At 38.3% G+C, this 25912-nt stretch overlaps 2 protein-coding genes across 2 annotated transcripts; both read left to right on the forward strand.

The window, feature by feature from the left end:
- Nucleotides 1-5165: 5165 nt before the first annotated feature.
- LOC122668423 (probable indole-3-pyruvate monooxygenase YUCCA10) lies at nt 5166-19277 on the forward strand. Its single transcript, XM_043864989.1, has 5 exons — nt 5166-5800; nt 5901-6134; nt 7691-7813; nt 8028-8192; nt 19221-19277. The coding sequence occupies exons 1-5, from the start codon at nt 5189-5191 to the stop codon at nt 19275-19277; spliced, it is 1191 nt and encodes a 396-aa protein (XP_043720924.1). The 5' UTR covers nt 5166-5188.
- Nucleotides 19278-20257: 980 nt separating this feature from the next.
- LOC122667705 (probable indole-3-pyruvate monooxygenase YUCCA10) lies at nt 20258-23774 on the forward strand. Its single transcript, XM_043864098.1, has 4 exons — nt 20258-20901; nt 21030-21263; nt 23329-23451; nt 23578-23774. Exons 1-4 carry the CDS (start codon nt 20290-20292, stop codon nt 23740-23742), a joined length of 1134 nt encoding a protein of 377 aa, XP_043720033.1. The 5' UTR covers nt 20258-20289; the 3' UTR covers nt 23743-23774.
- Nucleotides 23775-25912: the final 2138 nt, after the last annotated feature.

The following is a 25912-nucleotide window of genomic DNA, read 5'->3' on the forward strand; positions in this document are numbered from 1 at the left end:
GACCTCATCCATGAGGAGCCGAGGCTGACCCCTGGATTGTTAAAGTCCTCATCCTTGAGGCAACGAAGACCTCATCCGTGAGGAGTTGAGCCGACCTCCTGGTTGGAAAGAGAGGATGCCGACCTCCAAGTTGGTAAAGTCCTCATCCGTGAGGCAACGAAGACCTCATCCGTGAGGAACCGAGCCAACCTCCGGGTTGGAAAGAGACGAGGCCAACCTTTGGGTTGGTAAAGTTCTCATCCTTGAGGCAACGGAGACCTCATCCGTGAGGAGATGAGCCGACCTCTGGGTTAGAAAAACACAAGGCCGACCTCTGGGTTGGTAAAGTCCTCATCGCAACGAAGACCTCATCCATGAGGAGTCGAGCTGACCTTTGGGTTGGTAAAGTCCTCATCCTTGAGGCAACGAAGGCCTCATCCGTGAGGAACCAAGCCGACCTCCAGGTTGGAAAGAGATGAGGCCGACCTCCGGGTTGGTAAAGACCTCATCTGTGAGGCAACGAAGACCTCATCCATGAAGAGACGAGCCGACCTCTGGGTTGGTAAAGTCCTAATCCGTGAGGCAACAAAGACCTCATACATGAATAGACGAGCCAACCTCTGGGTTGGAAAGAGATGAGCCGACCTCCGGGTCATCATGGAAGACCTCATCTGTGAGGTGTGAAGAACAGACCTCCGGGTCAGCATAGAAAACCTCATTCGTGAGGTGTGAAGATTTGACCTCCGGGTTGGTAAAGTCCTAATCCGTGAGGCAATGAAGACCTCATCCATGAGAGATGAGCCGACCTTCGGGTTGGAAAAAAAATAAGCTGACCTCCGAGCTGGTAAAGTCCTAATCCGTGAGGCAACAAAGACCTCATCCATGAACAGATGAGCCGACCTTCGGATTGGAAATAGACGAGCCAACCTCCGGGTCATCATGGAAGACCTCATCTGTGAGGTGTGAAGAACAGACCTCCGGATCAGCATAGAAGACCTCATTCGTGAGACGTGAAGAACCGACCTCCGGGTCGGCATGGAAGACCTCATCTGTGAGGTGTGAAGAACAGACCTTGGGGTAGCATAGAAGACTTCATTCGTGAGGTGTGAAGAACCGACCTCTGGGTCGGCATGGAAGACCTCATCTGTGAAGTGTGAAGGACTAACCTCAGGGTCGACAAGGAAAACCTCATTCGCAAGGTGTGAAGAACCGATCTCTGGATCGGTATAAAAAGACCTCATTCGTGACTGACTACTCACTCAGGGCGAACCTTCTCGAGCCATAGACTTATGACTACTCGCTCAAGGCAACCTCACCCTGAATGAGTGGGGGGCCTCTGATGAACCAAATTATTATCGACCAGTGAGATGATGACCTGTGGCAACATCTGGGATGAGGCTGACCCGAATTGTTTTAGATCATCCATCTAGCTCTGACATGAGCCGACCCGAACTGTCTCAGATCATCCACCCAGCTCTTCATACCTATCAGATGCTGGGCCGACCCAACTTGACATGAACCGACCCTCAGATAATCCTTCTAGCTCATTACAACTATCAGACTCTAGGCCGACCAGAGCCGAACTAAAAACAACAAAGTGCAAGTTAAAATCGAACAACATCAGTAAGAATCTACGAAGGCCCATCTATATATGATCGGATCAGTCATGCCATAACTGATCCGATCTTATCATGTCCCCAGATCAGTCAACAAGCTAAGGATAGAATCAATTCACCCATGTCATGCATCTTGCATGACTTAAGGTCATGCCATCTGTATGACTCTTTGGGATAGGTGTCTGCACCAGAGGTGCTCCACCTATACATTTGGAGATCAGAGCAACGATCTAGCATAGACTAAATACCTATGACGATCTATAAGCTAAACGCTATAAATAGTCAGGTACCATAAAGGTAAAGGGGCTCATCTTTTCTCTACTTGGAGATTATCTGTTGAGCAAGATCTAATTTAGGCGTCGGATCTATTCCGTCAGCTTAGGCCGGCACTCCTTAGCCTCTTATGTTCTTCTGTGCAGGTCAGCTCGGACCCAGGAGAGCTCGACCCAGATCTTACCGCAACAGGAGGAAAATCGATAATTTTGTTAAAGGGTTCTACAAAGAAATAAGTTAGGATTATCTTTCTTAGGTTTAGGCTTCGATTTCTTCGGTCTTTCTTGAAAAACATAAATTAATTCATGGAGAATGATAAATCCCTAGGGCACCCCAAGCAATAGCCTCGCAAATGGTGATGTTCCCTTACTCGACACTGATGCCTTCAATGCATACTGAGACGGTATCATCCTTGTGAACTTGTTCTTCTCCAATGACAGGGCCGACAGCTTCGGCATTATCCCCATGAATGCCAGCAACAACCCTTGAAGCTCGTTGTAGCTCAGATCCAAGGCCACCAACTCGCTATGGGCTCCCCTGTCTCTGGGAACCTGTATCGATGACAGTCGATTGTGGGATAGAGTGAGCTATCGCAGAGACGGGTATTGGAATGCAGATGGAACAACGCCCGACAATCGGTTGTAGCTCAGATCCATCACCTGCAGAAACCCCAAATCCATGGATTTGATTTTCTTCGAGAGATTTCTTTCTGGGCATTGAACCACTTCACCACTCGAATAGATGTTGAAGGAGTGAGGGCGGAGTTGTAGGCGGAGGAGGAGGAAGAAGCAGAAGAAGAAGAAGAAGAAGGGTAAAAGGGTCATGTTACATGGACCCAGGGTTAGTTTGGGGATTAAAAAAATTACTACAGTAGGGGTATGTTTGTAAGGGTATTATTGGGGGCATTTAGATTATATTTGGGTGATGACATCATCACTTGACTGTTCTCATCTAACGATAGGGGTACATTTGTAAGAATCTTTCAAAATATAGGGGAGGTAGATGAAATTCCAGGGGTGGTAGACGTAATTGTTTGAAACCATAGGGGTGGTAAACGTAAATTTCTCTTTTCAAAATATATTTCAAAGGTGCAACTTGTTGTTATCAAAATGGTGAACTAAGAAATTGTATCCTTCTTTTAATTTCTCCTTGTCTTATTTTCAAAAGTTATTTTATACATCATTTAATAAAGATGTAAAAAAAGTTTTCAAAAAGTTGAAAGTTATTTAATGTATCAACTAATATAGTTTTTATGTGCAATTATAGATGTACCCTTATTGAAAAAAAGAGAGTATTATACTTAAAAAGGTAAAAAAAACTAAGGTCACAATCTTGGTTACAAATTTACCAAAATAAAAACCTTGGTTACAACAATGTTTTCTAATATTTCAAAACCCTTTCTTTACTATTGGCTGAAAGAATTTTTGGAAAATAAGACAAGGGTCAATCAAAAGATGGAGTCAACACACCCATAGAGGTGTCATTTAGATAGTCCCTTATTTAAGGGAATGTCTAAATCATGGTTTGAGGTAACGAATACGTGGCAATACATATCAGTTTTGCCAGTCACCGATTCTAATACGTGTTGATATCATATCGGTAAAACAGTGCAAACAAGGGGTAAGACCATGGTTGATCTGTGTCGACACTATATTGGTATCGTATCAGTTTTGTACATGATTGATACCCGATCCGATATCATGCACTAAAACCATGGTCTGAATGACACCTCTATAAGTTTAGTGTGAACTTAACAAATTTCTTTTAAGGGAAAAAGATCTCTACTTGGTGGTGTTTCCTATGCGTGAAATGAGGCCTCTGCCCCTAGGTACATACCTAGGCCTGCTCCCCTATTGGCCCAGACGCTTGTGTAGAGATCATGCGACCAAGAAGAGATCTCTTGCCTTCTTTTAATTACCCCTTGTGTTAATCTCAAAATGCTTTTAAGATAGTGGTTCATCGTCAAAAAGTGTTACAAACCCAAAATATTGGTTTTTCTCTCTTTCTTGTGAGTGAATCACCATGACCATTGGAAGTCGTCGAAGTGAAGACGAACACAAAGGCGAAGGCAAAGGAAAAGACGAAGGAGACGAAGATGAGAGGGTAGGCCAAGACGAAGACAAAAGCAAAGCGAAGACGAAGATAAGTTCGTGGTAAGGGATGAATTGGAGGACAATGTTGCAATAGCCTAGAATAATGTTCTAGTGATTTTGGCTTGGCATGCTCAAGGAGTGGTGGAGTTTTTTAAGATGGAGGTGGGTGATGATAGTGCTTGGGTTTTCAAATACATTGTTATATGGATACCTCGTGAGCTACTATTTCTCAATTTAGAGTGCTGTTACACTATGATACGAAATATTGCGAGTTTGGCCCTCCAATGCTGTTGGCGCCGTGAATATGATACGAAATATTGCGAGTTTGGCCCTCCAATGCCGCTGGCGCCGTGAATATTGATTGCCAATAGGGTGGCTCAAGCGCCGATGCCGTTACAATGATTCATAATGGTTGTCCCTTCAACCAGCCTTTGCATTAAATGATTGTAACTTCATTCAAACGGTTACACATTTAAATTCTTAACATGTGGCCAACGGTTATACCACCACATCTCTGCTACAATAGTTAATGCTCATCAACTTCCACAGTTGACCAGTAGTTACATACCTTCAGTTTTATCTGTGGCCACCAGTGTCGTTACTGTGATTCCTCATGGTTATTCCCTTCAACCAACTTTTGCACTAAATGATTGTAACTCCAGTCAAACAGTTATACATTTCGATGCTCAACATGCAGCCAACGGTTACACCGCCACATTCTTTGCTATAATGGTTAATGCGGCTCATCAACCCCCACAGCAGACCAACGGTTACATGCCTTCAGTTTCATCATCTCATAGTGGGAATAAGTTTTCACAATTTCATCAGTATTATGCACTTAAGGATCATTATTGAAATTACTATTATACCCTTCAGTTGTTTCTATTTATTCTTGACAATAATAAAATAAGAAAATACAGAAAAAAAAAAAAAAAAAAAATAAGGCCAACTTTCGACCGCTAAAAAGGAAATTATATCTAATGAAAACTACGAGTCTTCAACGACAAAACCCACAAAAAAAACCCACACTTTAATTTTTTTTCCTAGCTGTCACATCTGAGATTGGAAAAACTACAAGTCTACAACTACACGTCAAAATTTGAGACGCATACGCAGGCAGTGGAACCGGTGCAGCCAAGGCAAAGGTCACTATAAAAAAAACCCAAATGGGTTCCTCTCTCTTAACAAATCAGACGCAGAGTGAGTGGGAAAAGAAACCAAAGAAAAATGAAGGAAACAGTAGTGATAGTTGCAGGCGCAGGTCCTACTGGAATCTCCACTTCTGGGTGTTTAAACCTTCAATCCATCCCTCACATACTCCTCGAAAGAGAAGACATTTACTGTCCCATTTGGACCAAGAAATCCTACGATCGTCTCCACCTTCACTTAGCCAAGCAATTCTGTGAACTTCCACACATGCCATTCCCTGATTCATACCCAACTTATGTACCCAGAAAACTATTTGTCCAATATTTGGACGATTATGTAACCCAGTTCAATGTGAACCCGGTTTACAACCGGTCCATCGAATCGGCGGCGTACGACAAGGTTGCCGGAAAATGGTTCGTCAAGGCTAGGAACCTAAAGACAGATGAGGTGGAGGAATACATGTCAACATTTCTAGTAGTGGCGACCGGCGAGACCACCGACCCATTCGTACCGGAGATTAAAGGGATAGAGAGCTTCAAAGGGGAGGTTTTACACTCCACAAAATACAAGACTGGAGAACCCTTTGGCAACAAGAGTGTTATGGTTGTTGGGTGTGGTAATTCTGGAATGGAGATTGCTTATGATCTATCAAACTTTGGAGCTAAGACCTCAATTATAATTCGAAATCCGGTAATTAATTAATTATCACCTTAAATTAATGAAAGAGTACATTTTAATTATTCTTAATTACTGCTAATTAATTTGGTTTATTTATTTGGTGTTTAAACAGACTCATGTTATGACTCGGTGGATGGCATATGTGGGGTTGAGCTTGTTCAAGTATTTGCCATATGAGTTGGTAGATGAGATTGTTCTCTCGCTTAGTAAATTGTGGTATGGAGATATGAGCAAGTGTGGGATAAAGAGACCCCAAGAAGGTCCTTTCGCCATGAAAGATAAGTATGGAAAGTATCCAGTCGTCGACGTCGGCACCATTGGGAAAATTAAGTCCGGCGAGATTCAGGTATTTACACTTCTTCCATTCAGTTGTACTAGCAAAGATTTATTATATTTAACACCTTGTCCCCCTCAGGTGAAGAAGTGGAAGAGTTAATTCCATAACTTTGGTGGACCCTACTGCCCTTCCTAGTGGAAAATTTTTTCCTTCTAACCCCCGGTTGGACACTAACCTTCCTCCCTCCCTCATACTTCTCCAAGGGCTGAAGAAAGGGGTTTCGCCACTGCAGGCTCTCGGGAGGGTCATAATCTACGTAATCTTATCTCTGTTTTTGTAAAAAATCTGTTTTCAGAGTTAAATCCGTAATCACTTGATTACAATAGAAACAACGTTTCTGTTGCACCGAGGCCCACCTTTTAATATTTTTCAAAGAATCAATAGAGAATTTCTTTAACCATAGGATATGAGATGGCACCCCACATGAGTAGAAAATCCAAACTCTCGTAATGATGTGTATCAGACTATCATGATGATTCAAAATCAAGAGATTCCTCTTCACAGTCAATGAGAAAAAATTGGGTCTTTTCATAATTATATTTGTACCGAGTTTCGTCCACTCCACAGTAAATAAAATGGCGAGAATGAATATAAAGAGGATATTTTGAAACATACAAAAATTGTAAGAGGGATTTGTGAAGGAAACCGTTCATTATCAGAAAAAGAAAACTTTATCAATTATACTTTATCATATATGATTCAATATCCAAATGCAAGAATACATTGCGAAATCCGTCTTGGCCACTCACAATCGCTCTGTCATATGTAGGTTGGTAAAGTCTTTGTCTGTAGGAAAGGCTTGTCCCTAATACAATAAAATGGATAGGACATGGTGTGGGTCCTACCATTATAATGGGTTCTGGATGTTTTATATGTTAGGTTCACATTGCTCGAGTCCTTGTCGTTTTTAATTCTTAAATAAGTCGTATTGTATACGACTCCTCTTACTAAAGTGAGTAGTTTTCAAGATATTATAAAAAAAAAGTAGTTTTCAAGTCAAGTTAAAATATTTAATGCTTTTCGTTGCTCCAAAATAATAAACAAAGATGGTATTCTAGCTTGTTTAATAGAGGAAGAAAATAAAATGGAATTATAGATTTTGGAGTTACTAAAGTGCAGCTAAATTTGTGACAGATCATTACTTGCACGGCAATTTTCCTCATAATTATTGAAGGAATAGACCAAACATCACAAGAAGACATCGATCTCATTGAATATTTTTAATAATTTTTTAATAATAATATCATACCAAGAAAAATCTACTCTGTTTTGTCATGTGTATATGGGGAAAAAACAACCTAAATATTTAATTCAAAGATTTAAAAATTATTTTATTTTATGAGAAGCAGTTTTCTATCTCATGTGTCTATATCTCTCTTTCTCAAAGAAGAAAAAAAAAAAAAAAAAAAAGGGGAGGGGGGGTGCAGAGATGTCTTTTCATATGTGGAGAAGAGAGAGAGACTCATGGGAGTGCTAGTGTAGGCCACACTCCCGGACAAAGTTTTTTTTTCCTTTATTTAATTTATTTATTTTTGTTATTGTTGTTGTTGTTGCTATATTAACAGGTTTTACCTGGAATATCAAGCGTAGAAGGTGATGAAGTTATCTTCACGGATGGCAAATCCTATCAGTTTGATGTAATTTTGTTTGCCACGGGATTTCATAGAGTAACAAAAAAATGGCTAAAGGTAACACTTATAATAGATCATAAAGTATTCTTCTTATTTATCCAGAACTCAAAAAAAGAAAAAAGAAAAAAGAAAATGAGAAGGGTATTCTCTTTGATAATGGGAAAAATTGTTGTGGTATATATGTGCATGGATATTGGAAAGGGCAGGAGTGGCGAATTTTTATCCATTCCCCGATGATAATTAATAACAATGTTCGTTTGTGTTTGTTCAGGATGATGATGAGCTTCTCGGCGAGGATGGAATTGCGAAACAAAGTTATCCAAACCATTGGAAGGGAAAGAATGGATTGTATTGTGCAGGGTTGGCAAGAAAAGGTTTGTATGGAAGTGGTGTGGATGGTCAAAACATAGCTAATGATATCAAGAAATATTGTGAAGAGCACCAATTGTAAGGGAGATTTTATTTAGTAATTTCTTCAAATGTTGTTGCTAAAAGTGAGCCTACTAATATCATGTATTATAGGAAAGAGTGAGTGGATTTTATATTCTATTGTGCTTGAACTAAACTTCTTGTATAACCTACAAATCTATGATGTAGTAACTCAAATGCAGCCAAACTTTATGGACATGTGGGGTGTAAGGTCCCTTGATCACATGTCAAAATTTAGGCCAAATGGAGTTAGTCACATAGAAAACAAAGCTCTAAAATCTATAATTATGAAGAGGGTGCACTTTTTGCTTATCAAAAAGTTGCATGCCAATATTGGGAGGGTACATGATTAATTAAGCTCTCAATAAATTTGACAAGAGTACTCTAATTTAGACCATGTCCTATCTATACAAAGGTCCTAGGTGGATTGCCTTGCAAAGAACCTTTAGTGCTATTTTTATGGCCGGGTGGTCTTACGTACTTTGCACAGAATAGAGAAGTATCCAGTCTGCACCCATTTTCTGCAACATGAGTGTCAGATGTATCTCGCATGCCATAAATTTGACAAGAGTATTCTAATTCTGATTTTTTTTTGTTTTGATAGAAGGACCCATGTATCTCGCATGTCAAGTTTCATCCTAAATAGAGTTAGCAAAGTTGTTACAAAATTGAACTTTAAAAAATACATAGGAGCGTATTTGATAGAATTTCAGTTTATTAGGTTTAAAAGACTCTAAGTGACGGTCATTTCACACAGCCTTGTGCCTTCGCGGGTGCATGTCAATAAATGAACATGTTGACAAATATATGTATGTATTGACATACATGGGAGCGTATTTGATAGAATTTCAGTTTGAATTCAATATGTGGCATATCAAAGTTGCTACATCAGTTCCCCACATGGCACAAATAGGTGCCTAGGAGCTCATTTGTTTAGGCATCCTTGTGGTCTGGGTTCAAATCTTACCTTTATCACGTCTTAATTAATGTGTTTATATATTATGGGCTAATATATTTGGCTGGTCTGGTTTGGGAATAAGATTTCCAAATATGAAGTTGGGCTGGCTTGAGGTCTCAATACCGTGGCCTAACTTGCCAGACTTGCACCCTAGCCATGCATAACTGTAGATTGTGAAGTTTGTCACATCACCTTTTTTATGACTTGCTTCAACTTCTTGTATATTTTTAGGACCAAGTTTCTCTTCATTTAGGGTGAAGGGATTCCATACATTAATCTTTCTTGAATTGGAAACCTAGGGGTATGAATGAATTCATACAATATGGGGCCTGACTTTGTCTACTATTGATTTCCACCACCCACAGTGAAGGAAAACTTTTTCTTATAATTTAAGTATAAAGCTTCTTCCGTGGAATTCTTCAATGTCATTTGTTCATATATTCTTATGAGACCATCCTTTAATGATACAATAAATAAATAAATGGGAAAATTTTCCTTGATGACCCAAATATCTAGCACGTGATAGCTTAGGACATAAGGTTGATTCCTTGTTCGCATGTCAAGCCTCAATCCATCATAACTGATAGACAGGTTGTCGTATATATGTTTCAGCATACCAATATTTTTTGGGATTATAATTAGGGAGAAAGAATGCTACCTAGTCGCATGCAGCGCGTGGTCCCTGTGCCCAGACACTGGCTCGTGTGAAGTGACCGTCACGCCCCTATGGAAAGGCGATGTTGCGGAGATCAGTTCACCAATCTCGTAGGAATGGTATTTTTGGGATTTTTATGTGTTTTTTAGGATTCTGAGACGAACCCTACAAAAAGGATACAACTCCAATCTTTTTCTCATTAAAGGAATAATATATGTAAGCCCACACACACATTCTATCATACTTTTTAAGGAGCGTCAAATAACTTTTTAAGGAGTGTCAAATAAGCATAATACCTAATCGGTGATCACTTTACCAGTATTAGGCTAATACCAGTATTAGGCTAAACTTATCCCAACAAAAACACAACACTCCATTAATACAGCTTTTACAAACAAAGGCAATGACCATACTAGACCACCAAAATAGAAAATCTTATTTTTCACATGGAATGCGTAGGTGCACAGAACACAATACATTAGAAAACTAGGGTGTCCCAATCTCTAACTATTGCATAAAAAATTAAGATTTTAGTAAATAACATAGTTAGGTACAAACCTTGATGTCAAGGGGTTCATATTAGGATTGGAAACCTCTATGGATTCACAATTTACAGAAACAAGTGGAAGCAATCTCACTGGCAGGTTTCGATGATTTATTACTTAGCTTACGATTTTCAGAACATCTATGGAAAAGACCATCTCACATAACGAGAGAATTCAATTCTATTGGTAGCTTTTTAACTTCATAAACTTGAAAACCCTGAGTTAATCCTCATGTCATTTTGAACATGTTGGAATAATAAAGTTAGAATATAGAACTTCTCTTTCAATGCTTAATCCTTTATGAAGCAACCACAAACAGTAGCAAAAGTAGAATACATACAATAATCACGAACAGAACTTGGTGGGGCTAAGTTGTGCCATTGGTCACTCTCCTTAAGATCATAGTCGACCCCTATGGTGTAATATAGGTTCTAACGAATCGATCTCCAAGATGAAACAGTCTCTTAAGCCTTTCTGTTGGAACCGCTTCCTCTAGAAGGCCGACCTTGTAGGAAAGAGAGGAAACAATATGTATATCATACAGGAGTTCTAACATGGCGGACTATCCAAAGGGAGACACGGGTGGATAAATAATTTTTAACACTTGTCCGCTCCTAGGGGGACTCGATACCGTGACCCCTACCTGCTCTGATACCATCTTGACCTTGTAGGAAAGGGAGAAAATAATATGTATATCATACAAGACCTCTAACACGGCGGATTATCCAAAGGGGGACACGAGTGGATAAATAATTATAACACTTGCTCGCTCCCAGGGGGACTTGATACTGTGACCCCTGCTATCTCTAATACCATGTTGGAACCGCTTCCTCTAAAAGGCCGACCTTGTAGGAAAGAGAGGAAATAATATATATATCATACATGAGCTCTAACAAGATAGACTATCCAAAGGGGGACACAGGTGGATAAATAATTTTTTAACACTTTTCAATAGTTGTTGCACTCACTTACTAGACCATGTTAGGGTACTTTTAAGTTGTGTTCAATTAAACACTACAAAGAAACAAGAAAAACCTTTTGAATTGATATGCAACAAAACAAAATAAAGAAAAAGAGTATGAAGAGAGAGAGAATTTAACATTCAAAATCATATCTTTGAGAGCTTGGGACCACTCCTATTTATAGATAAGAGAAGCCCCTTGAAAGCACCTCTACAAAAAGAGGTGTCAATTCAAAGAAAGCACCGAAACCGACTCTAGTTGCAACGCGACCAACATTGCTTTACAGATGGCTGACATTTGTTACCTCCTCGTTGATCTCGGTCGGAATGACCTTCACGTTAGTCAAAGAGCAAACCATGTCATTTTTTTTTTTATCTCAGAGAAATAACGACATGTAATGTGTCATAACCGGCTTCATTTGTATTCGAACTGACGTCGGTTAACTCGAAATTTATTTTCATTCAGGTTAGAGCATACAAATAATATTTTATATATCAAAGTCTCATTTTTCCACGACACAACCCGGCCCAAATATTAATCTCTCATGTTTCTTTTCCACTTCCAATGTGGGACTAAAAGCCCCACACAAAAAATAATAAGCTAAAAATAACTCCCAAGAAACAAACGTTGTGAAGGGAAGACACAAAAACCAAATTTCAAAAAAAATTTAAAATTTTATTTAAACACATTTATTTATAGCAAAACAATATGAATAGATGGGTTTCTGTAACGCCCCCAAACTTGGTCTAGGGGTTTTGGACATTAATGGTCCACATGATCTATATGTTTTAGGAGATATGAACTGGAGTAGAACCAAAACACAAAGAGTTATATTAATGCGATAAGGGAAGTCCTTAGAATTAAATAAAAATCTGTAATTAATTACAAGTCCTCCAAACTTAAAATTAAAATCTAAATTTAATTACAACCTCCCAATTTAAATAAATCAAATAACATGTTCCCCAAAACAGTAAAATCTAAGCAATTTCTAGTAGTATTTATCCTCATCATATCCATATGCTTTGTCTTCCTGAACTTCCATATTAGCCTCATCACAACCATCGTCGCACTCATAAAGCTACTCATCTGAAAAGTAACGAGAGGTAAGCTTTAGGAAAAGCCTAGCAATTAAATCAGCACAACATTATAAGTTTGAAAACACAAACACATGTGAATAAAAACGAAAGACATACATATAAGTATAATTTGTATAAGACCATAATAAAAAACCTGATCATAGCCACATCTGCTAAACATCGCCACCGCAATGAAAAGTGTTTACGGTAATTCTCATCGATGAAATAAACAAGTAAAGAATAAAGTAAACAAAGACATCACTCCCTAAAATATACTAGTATGAGCTAGTACCATACACTGACCAAGGCCCTTATAATAGCAGCACTTGATTACAGCTATGATCCACCACTACACACTGTCCCCTAAAATATACCACATTCGCTAAACATTGCCACCGCAATGAAAAGTGTCTACAGTAATTCCCATCGATGAAATTAACAAGTATAGAATAAAGTAAACAAAGACATCACTCCCTAAAATATACTAGTATGAGCTAGTACCATACACTAACCAAGGCCCTCATAATAGCAACACTTGATTATAGCTATGATCCACCACAACACACTGTCCCCCCACACAAACAGAAACCAATGAAATGCTAGTGATCAAGCTTGCAATTAGACCGAGTCATGCCCCAGAAGGTTGTACCGACCTTGCCCTTCTAAATTGTATTATTGATCATCTTCCTCTTTCTAGTAGTCCATATAGTTCCAATAAAGATAAGCCTGTAGCTCAAAAACCCACCGACTCATCCTTACCCTAACACTTTAACCCATGTCGGTAAGATAAAAGAAAAGAACATCCATGCTTATACATAAAGTTATACAACAAGTCCAGAACTTAGGGTTTGCAACTCCCCATATTTCAAACATTAAAACATTTAATAAAAGAATTGTAATAGAAAAAAAGACTTAGAATTAAATAGAGTTTCATCAACATATCATGACATAGAGTGCAATACATAAATCGAGAAGATTTGGCAAAATCTTCGCACAAAGTTATCAGCAAGCATCTTTAATTCTAATAGAATATAAACCTGTAAATCAAATAAAAATCAGATTTAAATGCATCATAGAAAAACATCATGAAAGTGCTTGAATCGAGAAGATCATTCATTGAACTTCACACTATCAACACACATGTATTAGATTCATTAATTTATAATCATGATATTTTTAGAAAAATTCTACACACACATATCTTATATAAATCATGTAGAATACAAAGATTCTTCTCATGCTATCATGTGCATACATAGGTTCTAGTTTAGAACAAGTATTTAGGATGATTTGACATGTTGAATCAAGATCTAAATCATGGTATCAGATTTTAAAAGAAATAAACAAAATAATTTTTATATTAGAGAAAATAAGTATGTAAAATTGTGTAAATTCACTCACCTTCTTCAAGCTATAAACACCTTCAAATCTGAAAAAACCTTCACTTTAATGCTCTAATGGTGAAAATCCTCCTCTTCTAAGGTTTAGAAGCTTCAATGGAGTCTAAAGAGTCAAGGTAATGATGAAATCAATTCTAAGGTATTTCTTAAACTCGGATTTAGGAAACACAGGTTTTCGATAGAATAACCTACTTATAATAAATTTGCAATCCCTCTGCTCAAATATCCGATTGGAGTGATTCTAGTTGGGTTGCAAAGCTAACAGACGAGGCTACGTTTGATCGTGAAATAGTATTTTCTCAATTCTCCTCAGAAAATGATCAAAATAAGTCGTCAAGTAACTGGTTCTGCACAACCCAAAATTTTCTCTTTTCCTTCCTTCTTCTTCTTTTTCTCTTCCTCTTTATAGCCCACGAATTTTTCTCTCTCCCTCTCTCTTTCTCTCAAGTTTTTGCCAAGGAGAAAACGTGGGAGTGGCTGCCCCCTTCTCAGATTTAAAATCCTAAGAGAAAACCTAAGTCTCCTATGATTCTCTTTCCAAATTCCTAGTCTAAATCTAATTTCTCTCTCCTCCAATCAAATTATTTTAAAAAGAATCTTTACTTGGAGTTTTTAAATTTAGAATTAGATTTGGTAGTTTTAATCTAACTTAACTTCCTTATTTTGCTATGATTCTAATCCATGGAGATTTTCTCTATCCTTAGAGAAAAGATTCTCTTAGTGCTAAGTCTCCAACCAATGGGAGGTTGCCACATCACCTCAATCCTCTCATCCAAAATCAAATAAGATCTACATAGTCTACATAAATCGTCCAAGCATAAATCCTTTAAAATAATGTTATTTTATTAAGCTGAAATAATTAAATTGTACTTTATTAAGCCCACAAATATTAGGCCCATTCATATTAGAACTAGACCGGTTTAGATTTAGCCCAAATTAGGTTAAGGTTTGTTTTGTTGCATTAATTAGAATTAATGTATTATTCAAATAGTGAAAATTTATTAAATTAATTATTGATTTACTTATTAAATTATTTATTATGAAAATTTTCAAAAATGCCCTTTTTAGTTTCTATCTCCAGAAAACCCTAAAATGACATTTTTATCCTGTTTGGTAAAACTTCCAGAATAACTCCTACAAACTAACATTGACTATGTACGAACTTATTTCAGCCTTAAAGCCAATAAAAATATTATTTTAGGTAAAAGTACTAACCCCTGATTAGCTGTCTCAAGGCTAAAATGGTATCAGGGTTTTCCCAAAAATCTGATCATCCTTCCGTCACTTCTATAGGATCTACATAACAGATAAAACTTTAAATTAATTTTCTTATTATTCCAGGATATTACAATCCACCCCCTTAAAGAAATTTCATCATCGAAATTTACATATTTGGATCTTTCCATTATGCCAGAAAATTACAATCCACCCCTCTTAAAGAAATTTCATCCTCGAAATTTACATATCAAGATCTCTAAACTGTTGTGGATACTTGGATCGCATTTCATTTTTTTTTCCCCATAAAGTCTCTTAAATATCATAATTCCTCCAAAGAATTGTCACCAATAAAATGGTACACTCTTATAAGACTTGCTCTTTTCGATTTAAAATCCAATAGGTGTTTCCTCAGAATCTGAGTCATTCTCTCTAACTACTCATCCATTTGTTGGTCAAGACATTATGTTTAGAAACTTAACCAATCTACTAAATCAGACTCCCAAATTTCGAATTTGATTAGACTAAATCTATTGACCAATATAAATTATATCCAACCTGGTAACTTGGTTCTTGGTTAAAACGTTGAGTCACTAAGTGAAACCAAAATCGATCCTATTATCTTGAACCACTGAAGTAATACGCATACCTGGCCAAATCAATCTTTAAGCTTCCTAGACATTAACTCTATATCTTTTTTTATTCAATTATAGTCTATATCAAAGGCCTAAAATAAACTTGGCTACAACTGAACCACTCACACTTGAGTTTGACTAACAAATAAATTGACCTGGCATTGACTTGGTCCACAACAATTCAATATTTATCCATAAAGAATCACGCAAGCTCAAACCATTCAAGTTCTTTTGTGTGAACTAACCAGAATCATGAATCATCTAATCTCGCATACATGCACCTCGCAATATAAATCAAATCGTTTTTACCTTAGCATGTGCCACCAAAGTTCTTTTGTGTGAATCAACCAGAGTCATGAATCACCTAATCCCGCATACATGCATCTCACAATATAAGTCAAATCGTTTTTACCTTTAATAAAAATAAAAAAATGCATAAGTATTGGAGGGTGGCTCCTACCCATGTACGATGCATCATTTGTGCATTTTATGGGGGCGAGATGGTCATGTTGAGTGCACACTATCGGACAGAGTTCTTGTTTCCCATAAAAATAAATGTATATAAGAAATAGCTTAGAACTATTTAAAAAAAATTAATATGAAAAAAATATATTGAAAAAAATTTAAATCACCAGACGAGTTTGGATTCATCTAACTCTTACATGACTTTACAACAACCGTGTTCCTATCTATCAAACTCTTGCTTTTCCACCTGTCGGCATTTGGTGAAATCATTGGAGTCATACGTCTCCTACGTGTCACTACGATATAGACTACTCTCTTGATAAATTAAATATCATCTTTTTAAAGATGCATAGTAACCACGGAAACCTACACCAACCAATTCCAACTTATCAAATCTATCAAATCAAATGGTTTTAATTAGATGGCTACCATCGACCAACCATGAAAGAGGATTCCTCAAGTCCCCCACACTTTTGGCACTCAAAGTCTGAAAGTGAGAGAGATTTATTTTTGATCCAGACAAGAGTCGGGTGATCCACAAAGGGTTTCTTATCCCTGCTTCGTCACCAAGATTGAAAAAAAATAAAATAAAATAAAATGAAATCATACATTTTCTATTGTTTTATTTTTCCCAGACATTTTATATTCGGTGATCTCAAAATAATCACGATCTTTTAAGGCTTTCTTAGCAAAGCCATACTAAAAAGGGAGACATATTAGGGTTAGCCAAATGCTTAAACATAATATCTTTTGCAAAAGTTGTGATATAGATGAGCTGTGGAATCAAAAAGCAAGGCCTAGGTTGCAGACCTGATTGAGGGAGTAATTGGTCCACTTCTGTACAGTCATGCCACACTTCCTTTAGCTGAATCCCCAGGTCTGGAGCATGTTTCAGCCCTTTTTTCTATACATGCCACAAAGATTTCTACCTTCTGACCTGTGTCCAAAAAACCTACAGCTGCCAAACTAATTCATTCTGCCAAAAATCAATAACTCCATCTGGGCATATATTGGGGTATTGGTATTGGATCGGTCGGATCAGATCGGTATTGGTAGAGGCCGATACCATTAATTGGTCGATTCTGAATTGGGTAACCATATAGAATCAATGGTAAAACTGATCAATTCGGGCCAATTTGGATGGGTATCAATAAAGACCGATAGTAATATCGATATCTCAATCCTGAAGAGAGTTCTTTTTTCCATAAAAATAAATGTACATAAGAAAAAATTTAGAACTATTTAAAAAAGTTTAATATGAAAAAAATATATATAAAAAAAAATTAAATCATTAGACGAGTTTGGATTCATGAACAAATTGATAGTGAGCCATTGCAGATTTTGCACCATGTTATACAAGGTAGAATTTGTAAGACTAATCTGATATACAGTGATAGATAAATACCTGTAATAGCACAATAATCGCAAAAAGAAACGAACCAGAAAAATGAATTCCAAGCAACACGCACAGGAACAAGCATGAACAGTTTGAGTTGAGTCGTATCTGACAAATACTCTCCTTAAGGTTTTAGATGCCCCACTTCTGCAACTGGATTGACCTTACACTTAACCCTTTAAGATGAAACAACTCACTAAACTCATAGGTTGCAGAAAGATTCCAAAGGCTATACTTTCACTCTATTTTATAAGAACTATAGTAGGTAAAAACAGTCTCTGGTACGGACAATTGCAGAGATAGAAAACGTTTTCTGTTGTATATAAAATGGCAGGTAAGATTCCAAAGGCTATACTTTCACTCTATTTTTTTTATTTTTTTATTTTTTGATAAACTAAGTTTTAAGTTGCCTCTTACACAGAAGTACACAACAAATTCAAATAAAAAAATGGAAGGAAGGAGTAAACCATATAAAAAGAGGGAAGGTGTAAAAAAACACTTTTAAAACTTTGACTAAAAACAATGTTAAGACTTATAACCTAAGTTAGGATCGGGTCGGGTCAGGGTTGAGGCCTCAGGCTGACCCTGGCCCAACCTGGTCCGACACTGTTTTAAGTTATATTATAAAATATATATTGAATGTCTCCCACATTCAATATATATATATATATATATATCACCCACATTCTATTATATAATATATTATATATGAAGATAATAAGTGATATAAACATTTTATTATAGTGTTATTCTAGGTAAAATTCCTACAAAAAAAAAAATATTGTAGGTAAAATTGATAATTTTCTCCTTAGCCCAGTCCAGCCCATGCATCTTTCCCTTCCCCCTCCCCATGATCAGGGCCAATCAGGGTCAGCCAGACCCAACCCTGAGGGCAGGTCAGGATTGGGATTTTTAGGTCCTGAATCAAGGTAGGGTCGGGCTTGGGCCCAGTTAAGGAGACTTAGGATTGGGCTAGGGTTTTATAAAGCCCGGCCCAATCCAACCCTATTGCACCCCTAATAAGAAGTCACTTTCAAATTATTTTAAAATTGTTGTTTACCACTGACTTAAAAAAATTAAGAATAAACAAGGGGCAATCAAGAAAAAGGGATCAAGCTCCAAATAAACATTTATAAATGTGTCATTTAAACAATCCAATTTGTAATTGAACTAGAAAATTCTAGAAGGTATTGAAATCATGAGACATACTCTGATTCTCTGCCACCCGTTATTCACATATAATATTTTTATATTCCTCATTAGAGCAACAACAACAATTCAAATTTATCCCAACTAAATGAGGTTGGCTATATAGATCCTTGCCCTCCAATCAGTTCTATTTGATGTCATACTTGATACAAGGACTAAGTTAAGCATGTCTTTCCTCGCCACTTCTCCTAATGTCATTTTAGGTTTTCCCCTAACTTTTTTAGGCTGCGTTTGGCTGTCTATAGATAGATAGAAAAGGAAAGAAAAGAAAAAAGTTTCTACAAAAGAATAGTAGTAATACCAAGGATGCGATCAATCTAACCAAAACAGCTTGGTTCGATTTTGGTAAATGGTTTCAGTTTGATTTTGACACCCTTACGAACATGTTGTCAGTCTCTTCCTTCGTAGTAGTAATACCAAGACAGCGATCAATCTAACCGAAATCAGACTGAACCAACCGTTTGACACTCCTAGGTTGTCTTCTTTCCTTGTTTGCTTGGGATAAAAACTTTGTTTTTTCTCCCCCTCCCCCCCCCCCCCACAGCAACTTGTAATTGCCCTATCTTTTTAAAGTGAAATATTGTTTTCACTATCGATATGAAATTACCACTACACCCTTCAACTGATTCAATTTCTTCAACATTGTACGTGCTGCGTACTATGGTGGGATTAGTCAAAATTATGTTATAAATTAATGGACGGGACAGAATTTCCAATAAATAAAATAAGAAAATGGGAAAAACAACCCTACTGTGCATGAAAATGGATTTACTCCAACCGTGGCGGGAGCTAGAGGGTCCAGCCCTGCAAAATGACAGCAAAAACAGGGGTGGGTTGGTCATTTCACAGGTGGGTCTAGGTGTGGCAGGAGCTGGAGGGTCCAACCCCGCAAAACGACAGAAAAAATAGAAGTGGGCTGGTCATTTCACATGAGGGTCCCATCCGGCCCCACCTGTGAAATGACCAACCCCTGTTTTTGGGGTGGTTTTTGAGGATTATTATCCTCTCTAATTCCTGAAGTATGGCAGTGCGATAGTGATAGGTGGAGATGTTGATACCTGGCAGCTGTCGCATCCAACAGTCCGATCTCATTGATATAGACTGTTGGATGCAGCAGTTACCAAGTGTCGATATCTCCGCCACACTTTAAGGAATTTGAAGAGAATAATTTTCTGGTTTTCGAACGTGGGACCCTCCAGCTCCCGCCACGGCTGGAGGAGAGCCAGATCCACTGCGCCAACTACCAAATATATCAAATGAAAAACGATCCCGTTCTTTATTATTCGGAGGTGGCTCCCATAACCAATTGGTGGACAAGTCCTAACGCTGGAGGAGAGCCAGATCCACTGCGCGCCAACTAGGATCGTTCAACTACCCAATATGTTAAATGAAAAACGATCCCATTCTTTAATATTGCGAGGTGGCACACTGGCACCCACACCCAATTGGTCGACAAGTCCTAATTAAACAAACACAGATTAAAACACCACTTCCCAGCTTTAAAAACCAAATACTTCTCTCTAATTAACAGATCAGACTCAGTACTGATCGAGTGAGAGAGAGAGAGAGAGAAGCCCAATTAAAGAAAATGAAGGAAACAGTAGTGATAGTTGCAGGAGCTGGCCCTTCTGGAATCTCCGTTTCTGCATGTTTAAACCTGCAATCCATCCCTCACATACTCCTCGAAAGAGAAGACATTTACTGTCCCATTTGGACCAAGAAATCCTACGATCGTCTCCACCTTCACTTAGCCAAGCAATTCTGTGAGCTTCCACACATGCCATTCCCTAATTCATACCCAACTTATGTACCCAGAAAGCTATTTGTCCAATACTTAGACGATTATGTAACCCAATTCAAGGTGAACCCGGTTTACAACCGGTCCATCGAATCAGCGACGTACGACAAGGCTGCCGGAAAATGGCTCATCAAGGCCAAAAACATAAAGATGGATGAGGTGGAAGAGTACAGCTCAAGATTTCTAGTGGTGGCCACCGGCGAGACCACCGACCCGTTTATACCGGAGATCAATGGTATAGAGAGCTTCACAGGGGAGTTTTTGCACTCCACAAAATACAAGACTGGGGCACCTTTTGCCAACAAGAGTGTGTTGGTTGTTGGGTGTGGTAATTCTGGAATGGAGATTGCTTATGATCTATCAAACTTTGGAGCTAAGACCTCCATTATTATTCGAAATCCGGTAATGTGTCACCTTTGATTACTACTTAGTTAGAAACCAATCAGATCTAGATCTAGTAGGTTTTCCATTCTAGTTGTGAATGTGATTTGTAAAACTTTCTTTTATTTGATATGTACATGCACATGCAGCTTCACGTTATTACACGGTGGATGATGTATGTGGAGTTGGAGTTGTTCAAGTATTTGCCCTATGACTTGGTGGATGGATTGGTTCTCTTGCTTAGCAAATTGTGGTATGGAGACATGAGTAAGAATGGGATAAAGAGGCCGGAAGAAGGTCCTTTCGCCATGAAAGATAAGTATGGCAAGTATCCAATCGTCGATGTCGGCACCGTCGCCAAGATTAAGTCCGGCGAGATTCAGGTATATATATTTCCATGCAATCGTTGTTATTGAATTATTTAACCCAAAAACTTAAGTTATTTGTTAGATAAAGAATGTGGGATTATTCCCAACGAGTCCGGATCCTCTACCTACCCACATGGGGAAGGGAGGATCAATGAAATGGAATCTCCACCCATCTGACCCTCTCTAATCCAGTCTTAGGTGGGGTGGAGATTCCATTTCATTGCCCTCACCATGTGGGGTGGCTCCTCACATGGGTAGAGAATAAAATAGGTGGCTATACATGTCATAGATATGTGACCTCTCTTTTGGGTGACTGTACAAAGATGTATTGATAGCATAGTAAGTTTGATGGATCTGGTAAATAATTAGGTAGAGAACTTCAACTGGTGTATGACGACATTCCAAGATATTGGGTTTCGTAGTTTTTATTTAAATCGGTTGAAGGTTTGGTTCATTGGTATAAATGGACTAATGGAGAAGGTAGAGAATTTGTTGGTATTGGGTCATGTTGGGTCCAAGTCTATATGTGCAAGTGCCATATGAGTTGGCAAACACTTTTTTTAATGGGTTTTTTTTATAATGAGAAGAAAAAAGAGAATGAGTAGAGAAGGTGGAGTCTTCAAGAAGGTAGAGTCTCCCAAATAAGTGTAGAGTGGAGTGATCAATAAGATTGGGTCTTCCAAAGGACTGAAAGTGGTTAGTAATTGAAGATATTAAGCAAGGTGGAATCTTCCAATAGACACTTTGGAAGAACTGTGTAATGGTTTTTGTCTACGAAGAGAAAAAGTGAAATCTTGCCCAACAAGGTAGAGTAGAGAAAGTTAGTTGGTTTTCTTTAAGGAGCAAGGTTCGTAATCTAGGTCTTGGATCTAAAAAATTGCCCGGATCGATTTTGACCGAAATCAATCCCGATACTGATTTGATACACCTGTACAGACAAGGGTTAAATGGTAATAAAAACATATTTAAAATGAAAAAACAAAGGTAAATGTATCTTATTTGGCTGATCTGATACACCGATCCGATCCAATCTCGATACCGAGATTACAAATAGAGATGTGAGGATCCAAGTGAGAGTCCAAAAGGTACAATGTGAGTGCAACATGTGTACAAGGATATAGCGATCAGAGTGAAGATGTAGAGTAAATGAGAGAAGAGAATGGTGTAAATGGGTGATTGACTTTAGGTATCAAATTGTAAAAGTTGTATTATTTTTCCTTCTCTTGATTTATAGTGAAAATTTTAACAAAAAACAGATTCATAATGGAAGTCGAATCTCACTCTATGGACGTAGATAAACCACGTAAACCTCTTGCTTCTTTTGTGTATGTGTTTGTTTTTGTTTTATATTTTTTATTAATCTTGCACATATAGTTTTCGTACATTGTCACATGGGAAAGAGATAGTCAAAAAAGTTGTTTTCCAAGCCAAGACAAGATACCTAATATTACAAGATACCTAATATTGAATTACTCCCAATAGTTAATGCCTGATTGGGGAAAATAAGGAATTACATGTGGGCAGTGTGTCCTTATAGTTTCTCTCCCCTCTCTCCTCTCCTCTCCTCTCCTCTCTCCCCTCGCCCCTCTCCCCTGTTTCTCCTCATTAAATATTGGCCATCCTTATCTCTTCTCATTAAATATACCATTTCTCTATAACCACAAATGGCTTGCGGCGTAAGAATATGCCAATGTAAGTGGGCATCGATCCCTCTCCCATCTACTTTTCAAGGAAATATATTTAATTGTCCCATCCTCCTTAATTAGTGAAATAGAAGAATGGATCCCATAACCACCTAAGACCCATTTACATTACGAGATCTCTTCAAATTTTATAATCTCATTGTTTAATGGGGAAGGGGAAATTAAATAATGAAAATTTTAGATCTATATTTAGGTAGAGGTTTCTCATGACGTGCACATGGAGGATTCTGCACGTCACATCAATGTGTGTGTGTGGTGTGTGGTGTGTGCGTGTGCACGTGTGCACGTGTGTGTGTGTGAAGGGTTAACTTTACTTCTAGTTGATGTTGTTACTATTATTGCTTTTATGTAATTTTATTTCATTGATGATTTAATAGGTTCTGCCGGGAATATCAAGCATAAAAGATGATGAGGTAATCTTCACAAATGGCAAGTCCTATCTGTTTGATGTGATTTTGTTCGCTACTGGATTTCAAAGAATAACAAAAAAATGGCTCAAGGTAACACTTATAATCGATCATATTAATGGAAAAATATGTGGTAGTATGTACATGGATTAGTAAGGGGAGGCCATTTTGATCCATTCTGACCATGATAATAACAATGCTCTTGTGTTTGTTTATTAGGATGATGATGACCTTCTCGATCAGGATGGGATTCCGAAACAAAGTTATCCTAACCATTGGAAGGGAAAGAATGGTTTGTATTGTGCAGGGCTTGCAAGGAAAGGATTGTATGGAGCTGCGATGGATGCTCAAAAAATAACTATTGACATCAAGAAACTATTGTGAAGACCATCAATTGCAATGGAGACTTTATTAAACAGTAATTTCTTTTAATGTTTCTATATATATACATATATATATATATATATATATATATACACGTTAAGAAAGATTCAATTGGATTTGTATGTTCTATGCTCGAACTTGTGTATGTTGAATCCATTTCTTGTATGACCCTAGGGGTGTCAAAACGGAGACCAAACCAGGTAAACGGTAAACCGGTCTGAATCAAACCAAAATGGCTCGGACTGACTCCACTGATGGCTTTTTTTGGACAAGATTGGGGATAGGGGACTTAATTTCCCCTATTTTATGCTAATTGTTAATGGGAGCCTGTTGTAGGTATGCGGGATTGGATGTGATCTACCATCGCATGACCTTGGGGGGAAATGCGGTGGAAAACATGAGTCGCCACCTAGATCCAGGTCTAAGTACCACAAATGGTGCCCTCACTCGTGCAAGTGCTATACGACTAGACCATTATAGTAGGAGATAGAAAACGCTACATGGACGTGTGCGGTGCATACCTCTTGTGCCCAGACATTGGGGTGGGTAATATAACTGTTGTGCCCATCGAGAAATTCTGCCTTTCCATGAGGGTAGGGCGGTCATTTCACCTTTTGCCTAATAACTACTATCCCATGAGATATTTAATGGTGAAACAATTGCAACCTATATATTCTATGCTCGAACGTGTGATCACATATCACTATTGGAAGCCAAAGGATGTCATCTCGGTTGCTTGTAAGGCATGTTCAGAGTTCGTCGAAGCCACTTCTATAGGTAGCTATTTTTAGAACACGGTTGACAGTTTGCTCCCCTCTTCCCACTCTTCTACTAGTACCATTTGGGCCCCTCCACCTCCCCCTCCCCCTCCCCCTCCCCAGTGCATAAAGGTGAATTGCAATGTTGCGTGGAATGCTGATTCGGGTAAATGACATATTGGTGTCATGCTGTGGGATCATTTTGGAAGGCTTGTCTCTGCTTATTCCTGTGGGATTCAGTGTGGATCGTCGCTGGTGGCTGAGTCTTTGGTGATGCGGGCAGGGTTTCTCCATGCGATTAGTAGTGGTCTCACTGAGATTATTATCGAGTCTGACTGCTCCTCACTTATCTCTCAGTTGAACTCAAGCTCCTTTGATTTCGAGATTAATTCTCAACATATGCATGGATATTTCTCAATTACAGTTGTCCTTCTCTTGCATTTTTTTGCATATTCCAAGGTCCTCCAATGTTGTGGCGGATTCCTTGGCTAGGTCTGCCTTGTCGGTTGCATCCCCGATCATTTGGCCTAGTACCACGACCCAGTGGCTCATCCAGCTTGGTTTAGCTGATGCCACTGCTTGTATGGATGCGGTTCTTCAATGAAATTTCTTTCTACCAAAACAAAAAAAACTTGCGTGTGTTGAATCCGTAATCAACCGATTTTAAGTCATGCCACTAATTATTAATGTAGCGAGGCTAATCTTCAGGAAAAACACCTTCAAGTGGTTATTAATGCAGTCATTGATAACTAGGGACCATATTAGTGGGGTTTGTTTGGGGGGGGGGGGGGTTGGACATTTAGGCCCCAAAATCCTGACTCATGCCAGGCTTGTCTGGTTTTTCTTTCTGGGTCTGTTCAAGTGTTTCCAACCCATGGGCCGGGCTAGGATTGACATTAGAATCCATCCCAAGGGTGAGTGAGTTATGTGGAGTTAAGGCTGAATTATCGGCTTGGCTAGGCCTGGCCCGGCCTAGGACTCATTTGCTTGCAATTTGGGGTACTTTATATAAGCATAGAGAAATGGTTTACTAGATGGGCAACAAACGAAACACTTCTTGTATGGCCCAAACATCTGGTATGTGGTAGCTAAAATGTGGCCCAGGCCTTATTCAGAAGTTGGGCCCAAGGTCCTTGGATCACATATCAAAAAATTAGCCTAAATGGAGGTACGCACATAACAAATAATACTCTAAAATCTCCAACTACTAAGAGGGTACATACCAATACATTGGAGGGTACATGATTGAATTAAGTTTTCAAAATTAGCAAAAGTCCAATCTAGACAATTCCATGTCTATCCAACATTCGAATTTCCATCATCCTTTCACATGGCATGAGTGTCTGCCTTGGTATGCATCCCTTAGGCTCCGTTTGTTTCGATGTAAAATTTTACATGTAAAATCTTCGTAT

This window comes from Telopea speciosissima, chromosome 7, assembly GCF_018873765.1.
Source record: "Telopea speciosissima isolate NSW1024214 ecotype Mountain lineage chromosome 7, Tspe_v1, whole genome shotgun sequence".
NCBI classification, from domain to species: domain Eukaryota; kingdom Viridiplantae; phylum Streptophyta; class Magnoliopsida; order Proteales; family Proteaceae; genus Telopea; species Telopea speciosissima.

Coding starts and splice junctions, on each gene's coding strand:
- LOC122668423 (XM_043864989.1), top strand. CDS start 5,189: ATGAAGGAAACAGTAGTGATAGTTGCAGGCGCAGGTCCTACTGGAATC. Junction 6,135..7,690: donor TTAAGTCCGGCGAGATTCAG/GTATTTACACTT, acceptor CTATATTAACAG/GTTTTACCTGGAATATCAAG. Junction 7,814..8,027: donor TAACAAAAAAATGGCTAAAG/GTAACACTTATA, acceptor GTGTTTGTTCAG/GATGATGATGAGCTTCTCGG.
- LOC122667705 (XM_043864098.1), top strand. CDS start 20,290: ATGAAGGAAACAGTAGTGATAGTTGCAGGAGCTGGCCCTTCTGGAATC. Junction 20,902..21,029: donor CCATTATTATTCGAAATCCG/GTAATGTGTCAC, acceptor ATGCACATGCAG/CTTCACGTTATTACACGGTG. Junction 23,452..23,577: donor TAACAAAAAAATGGCTCAAG/GTAACACTTATA, acceptor TTTGTTTATTAG/GATGATGATGACCTTCTCGA.